The 7,698-nt window shown below is 40.9% G+C and overlaps 1 protein-coding gene across 5 annotated transcripts; it reads left to right on the plus strand.

Annotated features, from left to right (window-relative positions):
* Nucleotides 1-176: 176 nt before the first annotated feature.
* Nucleotides 177-6,651, plus strand: CEP19 (centrosomal protein 19). Of its 5 annotated transcripts, none has more exons than XM_072811983.1 (3): nt 177-535; nt 3,487-3,683; nt 4,510-6,651. In XM_072811983.1, exons 2-3 carry the CDS (start codon nt 3,554-3,556, stop codon nt 4,869-4,871), a joined length of 492 nt encoding a protein of 163 aa, XP_072668084.1. In that variant the 5' UTR covers nt 177-535; nt 3,487-3,553; the 3' UTR covers nt 4,872-6,651. The 5 variants fall into 5 exon arrangements, with proteins under 5 accessions (XP_072668084.1, XP_072668087.1, XP_072668083.1 ...); XM_072811986.1 differs by having other exon boundaries at nt 184-535; nt 3,543-3,683; XM_072811982.1 differs by having other exon boundaries at nt 197-535; nt 3,484-3,683.
* The last annotated feature ends 1,047 nt before the right edge of the window (nt 6,652-7,698 follow it).

A 7,698-nucleotide genomic window follows, 5' to 3' on the forward strand; every position in this document is an offset into this window, starting at 1 on the left:
AGCGACCGGGACGGAAGACGGCGCCGCGCGCCTACGGCCCTGGCGTCCGCGGCTTCCCGCAGCCCCGGAACTTGCGGGGGACCCGGGCTGCGGGGAGCCGGAAGCCCCGCCGCGTTGGCTCGCCGCCCCGCCCCTCGGCTTCCGGCAGGGGGCGGGGCGAGGGCCGGCGCACGCGCTGTGGCGGACGCCTGCGCTGTTGCTGTGGGAACGACCGGCGGGGCGGGGACCCTGACGGTGACCCTGGGCCGCGGTGCGGGCCGCGACCTCCGACGCCGTCCCGCGAGCCGGCCCGGCAGTTTCCCGCCGCCGCCTCCAGGTACTTGGGGTTCGGCCCTTCGGCGCGGGAATTCGCTTTACAGTCACGTCGCCGGGACTACGGCTGCGGCCTCTCCCTGCAGCGCCAGCCTCCGCCGGCCCCAAAGTCGAAGTCCGTGCTGCTCCGTGCGCTGCGCTCGGGTGGGAGCAGCCCCTTCGCGGCGGCCTAAGAGCCTCCCGTGCAGAAGATGCACGTTCCGTATCTTCTCTGAAGGGCAAGGTCAGTCTTGCACCAGCGGGGTCGTGAGTTGGCAGAAGGATCGTCCTTCTGTTGGCAGAAATCCGTACACTTTTCGGTGCTGTGGGTGTTTAGCAGAATCATGGGGTCACCGACGCCCGGGGAGTTGGGGGAAAGGGGTCCTCCGTCTTAATGAGTTAAACTGAATGTGTAAGTAGACCTAGGTGCAGATTGGAGCTAGGACAGGTGTCTGCAAGAGGAAAGATGTCGGATTAAAAAAAAAAATTTTATAATAATAAATTAATTAAATTTTTAAAAAGAGGAAAGATGGCGGATAAAAAAATTTTAATAAATAATAAATTAATTGATTTGATTTGATTTAAAAAAAGAGGAAAGATGTCGGATAAAAAATTAGATATTAATAAATAAATAATAAAGAGGAAAGATGTTGGAAGGTGCAATGGAAAACTGAAAATAGCAGTATAAACGTGGCGTTAAGAAATACGGAGATAAATTTTGGGAGAAATACTTAAAAGAACTGAAACTGGTTGCCTCTTAAAAGAGGGAGGGCGGGATCCCTGGGTGGCGCAGCGGTTTAGCGCCTGCCTTTGGCCCAGGGCGTGATCCTAGAGACCCAGGATCGAATCCCACGTCGGGCTCCTGGTGCATGGAGCCTGCTTCTGTCTCTGCCTCTCTCTCTCTCTCCCTCCGTGTGACTATCGTAAATAAATAAAGATTCAAAAAAAACATTTGAGGTCACCACAATAGCAACAGGAGGTGACTATGAAATTAAAAAAAAAAAAAAAAAGAGAGGGAGGGCAGGGGACAAGTTTTTTTTTTTGTTACAATTCTCAGAATTAGTTTACATTTTATATGATATAAACATTAATACAAATAAAAGTTAAATTTTAAAAAGAAAGACTCTGTAGCCAAAAAGACTACATTGTTATCAGTTGCATACATCGAGCCATTTGCTCGAGTCTGTGGAATTTATATTGTGCTCAGTGGGATCTCCTAGAAAGCTTACTAACAGACCAGATTTTAATGATGTGGGAGTAGTAGTTGTGAAGAAGAAGGAAGAGAAGGAAGAAGAGGAGGAGGATCATTTGCATCAGATCAGAGCACAGTAATTTGAAAAAGTAGTTCTTTATAATTAATTTATTTTTTAAAGATTTTATTTATTTATTGAGAGACAGAGAGAGAGACAGAGACACAGGCAGAGGGAAAAGCAGGCTCCCTGCGGGGGAGCTGGCTGGGGGATTCGATTCCAGGACCCGAAGATCATGACCTGAGCCAAAGGCAGATGCTCAACCACTGAGCCACCCAGATGCCCCTATAATTAATTTCTTAATAGTAAAAATTCTGACATCTAACAATAAGGAGCGAATGGTATATCCATAGGACAAAACACTTGACAGTCATAGAAATGTCCACATTAGTAAAGCATCTGAGGACAAAATCATGTAAGTCATTAAATTTACAAGGCAATAGATAGATGTATAATATAAAAAGTAGTATACTAAAAAAAAACTATATGTGTAGAAAAAAACAATCAAGGATCATTTTATATTTGTTTCCTCCTCCTCCTCCTCCCTGACCCTGTCCCCAGTTTTCTCCAATGTACCATGTTCCTTTGATAATTCTCTAGCAGAATCAAGTTTGTGAAGATATCATCACCCTGTGCTGCTTTACCTCTAGGTTCCTTGACATTTGCAGGTTTTCCTGAGGATATCATAGTCCCATCTAAAGCAGTCCCTATAATTAAGTGTATTTTGGCATTGGGGACCAGGAAGAGGGAATAGAAAGTATTAACTACAAAATAAATAACTGTGTTTCTTGTAACTGAAGAAACATTATGAGACAAATTAAGTTGAAATAAAAACCATGTCAACCTTATTGCCTTGTATATGTAGAGGTTCAATCTGTAATGGGTTTGCATTTTTTTTATCAGACCTATAAACACCTAAAGGTTATACATGGGCTGTGTCTTATATTAGTACATTAAATTATTTTAAAAGATTGTATTTATTTATTTACTTACTTACTTGAGAGAGCCAGAGCAGTCTTGTGTGAGTGAGGGGAGGGCCGGATGGAGAGGGTTAGAAGCAGACTCCGGCTGAGTACAGGCTTGAACCTAAGCTCCATGACCTGAGCTGAAACCAAGAGCTGGCTGCTCAACTGTCTGAGCCACCCAGGCGCCCCAGGACATTAAATTAAACAAGTATGTATGGTATTTTGCTGGGATATTCTGGTGAACAGTGGATATGTTCCCTGCCCACATGTGGCATATAGAATAGAAGGAAAGATAAATCATTTAATAAGTAATCATAAAAAACTTGATGAGTAGGGACACCTGCATGGCTTGGCGGTTGAATGTCTTCCTTCGACTCAGGACGTTGATCCCGGGGTCTTGGGATCGAGTCCCACATCGGGCTCCCTGCATGGAGCCTGCTTCTCCCTCTGCCTGTGTCTCTGCCTCTCTCTCTCTCTCTCTCTCGCATGAATAAATAAATAAAATCTTTTTAAAAATTGATGAATAAAATGATTAGGAAAGTACAGAGAAGACCTGGTCTGATAAACTTCTAAAGACATAATGTTTAAGGTTAAATAATCTTAGTATCTTGCCATAGAGGATGCTTGTACATACTCATTTAATTGGTAAATAAAAAAGATCCTAAAAGTTGATTCTTAGGCTGACTCAGGGGCACATGTACAATCTTTGGTTAAGAGGGCAGTACATGGAGAGGTCCAGACTGAACTACATTTCCAGGCTCATGTGTGGACAAAGCTGCATGCCTCACTGAACGAGGGATCCAACAGACTAAGGATAACCCAGGGCTAAACTGAACTTTCAGGTAGCTCTCAAATATTGAAATTTGATACGCTGAGCATGCATCTCTAGAACTGGATGGACTAGAGCCAAATCTGCTGGGGAGGACGGGTACTGGGGATCGTGATTTATCCAACACTTAAATTTTTTTCCCCTTTAGCAGGAAGTCATTATGTGACTAACACATTTTCATCAGATTTCCTCTGATTTACCCTGAAGTGTATGTGAGAATGATGTGCACTGCCAAGAAATGTGGAATTAGGTTCCAGCCTCCAGCTATTATCTTAATCTATGAGAATGAAATGAAGGAGAAAAGTCGCCAACGCATCATGCCAGTCCGAAACTTTTCAAAGTTTTCAGGTACCTCATGTTTTATCTTGCCTCCTATCTTAAATATTCTCTAAATCACTTAGTACGAATGATTTGTCTCATAATGGAGTAACTTGGCCTTCAGAGTTGTACAGGCCTTGGTTCAAATCATGACCATCAGGGTAAATATGTGAGTTCCAGCTAAATTACTTATTGTCAGTGAGCTTCACTGTAAATGGGAATTGATAATACCACCCTTTCGGAATTGTGATGAGTTAAATGAGATAGCATTATTTAATAATATTGACTCCCTTTTCTCTCTCCAAATGTGTTTTTTATTTGTAGTCTTGATATTTTCTTAGTACCAGTACAAATATCTAAAACTGTAGTACTGGGAACCCTGGGTGGCGCAGCGGTTTAGCGCCTGCCTTTGGCCCAGGGCGCGATCCTGGAGACCCGGGATCGAATCCCACGTCGGGCTCCCGGTGCATGGAGCCTGCTTCTCCTTCTCCCTCTGCCTATGTCTCTGCCTCTCTCTCTCTCTCTGTATGACTATCATAAATAAATAAAAAAAAAATATTTAAAAAAATAAAAAAATAAAAAAATAAAACTGTAGTACTATCTTTTCATCTCAGATATTTTCTTGAGTTACAAGTGTTTAACATCTCCTCAAAGTGATACTAAGTCAAGGAAATAAAAAATGCATCCCTCCTACCCCCACACACTCAAAGCTCGATATAAAGGAATAATTACAGTTCTGCAAAATAATTCATTCTGAAAAAGTCACTTAGCTGCTTGGCTCTAACAGCAGATAATGCTTTCAGTAGTTTGTGGTGTATGTGTTGCGTGTAGTATATGGTTTTGTTTTCCCTCCTAGATTGCAGCAGAGCTGCTGAACAATTGAAGAATAATCCACGACACAAGAATTACCTGGAACAAGTGCCCCTGAGGCAGCTAGAGAAGTTATTCAGTTTTTTACGAGGTTACTTATGGGGGCAAAGTTTGGCAGAAACAATGGAACAATTTAAACGGGAAACAACAATTGATCCTGAGGAAGACCTGAACAAACTAGATGATAAGGAACTTGCTAAAAGAAAGAGCATCATGGATGAACTTTTTGAGAAAAATCAGAAGAAGAAGGATGATCCGAATTTCGTTTATGACATCGAAGTTGAGTTCCCACAGGATGAACAACTGCAGTCATGTGGCTGGGACACAGAGTCAGCTGACGAGTTCTGATATCAAGAACTCAAAGAATTTATTGAGCTAGCAGAAAATCCATGTTTATACAAAAAAAATGTATCAACATGGTTCTAGAAAAATATGTAAAGAACACTAAATGTATATGTTGGGTCAAGTTTGGATTGACCATGTTACTTTACAAAACCAGGACATGTAGAGTATCTACTATGTAGATGCATGAGGAATATATGAAACCTAGACTATAGGAACCTTTAAGGAGCTTACAATCTAATTGGAAGATAACTCAAAAACTTGTGAAAAACTAATTTAACAGAATTAGGCAGCAAAAAGAGCCAAATGCTTGATAAAAGTTAAAGAGGGTCAGAACCTAGATTACCATAGGGTAGAACAGTCAAGGAAGACTTTGTCCTAAAGTAGAGAGAGAGGGGACTTTGGCTGGCCCTTGTAATGGTAGTGTTTGGTTAGAAGTTTCTATAGAATTCCAGATGAGAGAAACTGGGAGGAAAAAAAGGGGCGGGGAAATGGGGTGGAGAGGGAGGATAGTGGTAAACAGATAGGGATTAGAACATTTTATTTGAGGAACAGTAAGCAAATTATACTTTGGTGAGATCGGAGGGCATATATGGTTACCAGGCGGTTATCCTCTAGGCTTTATGTCTGTATGTGTATTTAAGACTGTTTTCCGTGTTCTTAACTTTGGAGGAGAAGAGTAGCCCTACAGAATGCCCTGCAGCTGCAAGGGGATGTCATTTGATAGACAGCAGGGGAATTCTGCTGCTCCAGGATCAGGAAGCCTGTACTAAAAGGCATGCTAAAACCCTGAAAGCTCTTCCCATAAATAAAGAGGTTTGTTTGTAAAAAGGGAAATCTAGCCATGATGAATGAATAATAGGCATTTGCCAGCTTAGGCCTATTCGTGAGTTTCGATCCAGAAAGAGAAGATCTTTGTTGAGCCAGGTTATATGCATACAGATACATCTTTCTTCTTATTACAGTATTATGTAATTGGCAGATATTCTTTGTTTTCTGGGAGGAGATTAATACTCATTACAGAAACCTGTAAAAACTGGTCACAATTTTACCTATCCATCCCTTCTCTCTTTACCATTAAAAGCCCCGTTAAAGGGATCATTCATTTTATTTTATTTTATTTTATTTATTGATTCATGAAAGTCAGAGAGAGAGGGAGAGGCAGAGACACAGGCAGAGGGAGAAGCAGGCTCCCTGCAGGGAGCCCGAAGTAGGACTCAATCCCGGGTCTCCGGATCAGGCCCTGGGCCGAAGACAGGCGCTAAACCACTGAGCCCCCCGGGCTGCCCTAAAGGGATCATTCTTAACAGTGGTATCAACAGGGGCTTAAGTTGGTCATGTGCCATATGTATATTTGCCAAAGGTAGCAAAAACATTTTTAGAATCAGAGATTCTTCTGTATGTACATAGTATTCCATTGTATAGATGTAGATGATATATTTTAAAAGTTGACCTTAGGTTGTATTTCCTTTCACTATTACAAAAAATGCTGCATAAATAACCATTCTCTATTTTGTGCATTTGTAAAACGGTAAGTAATGCCTAGAGGGGAATTGCTGGGTATGTCTAGTCTAAATTTTGATATTGATAAGTTGTTCTTCAAAAAGGTTCATTCATTCATTCATTCATTCATTCAGTGTATGTACTTAATGAATACCTATTACATGCTGAGCCTGTGCTGTTCTGGAGTCTGGGTATGCAGCAGTACACACAACAAAGTACTTGTCTTTACAATGTTACAGTCTAGTGGGAGAGGAGAGACAATAAACATAAATGCATAGAATAATGTCACATGATAAGTGCTTGGAATTCAAAGCATGGTAAAAAGAGAATGATGGAGGGGTTGGGAGCCACTTTTTTTGATAGTAATCAGAGAATGCCTCACTGTTAGAGGTGACACTTGAGTAAAAACCTGAAGGAGGTGAGGAAAAGTTGATGTGCATTTCATGAATAGTAGAGAAAGGTAGGTGCATAGGCCCCCAGGGCTGAAGTGTGTTGGCTTACTTGAGGAAGAACAAGGACACAAATGTGGCTAATATAGACTGAGCAAGAGAAAAATGGTAAGGAGATGACACTGGAGTGTATTTTACCAATCAATTTTACCAACCTTCTATGAAGGTTGTACCACTTAAACTATCAGCAATACAGGAAGGTACTTGTTTTCCCCACATGCTCATCAACAGATAGTACTATCAAACTTGTTGATCTTTGCCAATTTTATAATTTAAAAAAGGTATCGCATAGTTTTATTTTGCATTTCTTTTATTATGAGTGAGATTCAGCATTTTCATACACTAAAGACAATTTTTTAAATATATCTACATCATTTGCTCATTTTTCTGTTTGTTACTGGTCTTCTCACTGATTTGTAAAAAGTTCTTTATTAAGGAAAATAGTTCTTGATCTGTGATAGAGTTGTAGATATTTCCACCTTTGTCATTTGTGTTTTGACTTTTCCAGGCAGATTTTTTTTAAGTCAAATTGATCAATATTTTCCTCTGTGCTTCTGCATTTTTGTCATGTTTAGAGAGGCATTCCTCCAAGATTTTATTTTTTTAATCCCGTGATTTTTTCCACACAGGAATTTATTTTGGTATAAGATACAGGATATGAATCCCAACTTTACTTTTTCCCAGATGCCCATCTACCTGTCCTAACACTTGTATATACTGAATTACCTGTCTTCTCTCCAGTGATTTGAAGTGCAGGCTTTATCATATACAAGTTCCCATATGTATCAAAATAGTTCTTTTATGTTAATGTCATCTGTACCACACTTTCCCAATTTATGTTTTTTTTTTTTAATTTTTTTATTTATTTATGATAGTCACAC

The sequence above is a fragment of the Canis lupus genome, chromosome 35 (genome assembly GCF_048164855.1).
Source record: "Canis lupus baileyi chromosome 35, mCanLup2.hap1, whole genome shotgun sequence".
Classification (NCBI taxonomy): Eukaryota; Metazoa; Chordata; class Mammalia; order Carnivora; family Canidae; genus Canis; species Canis lupus.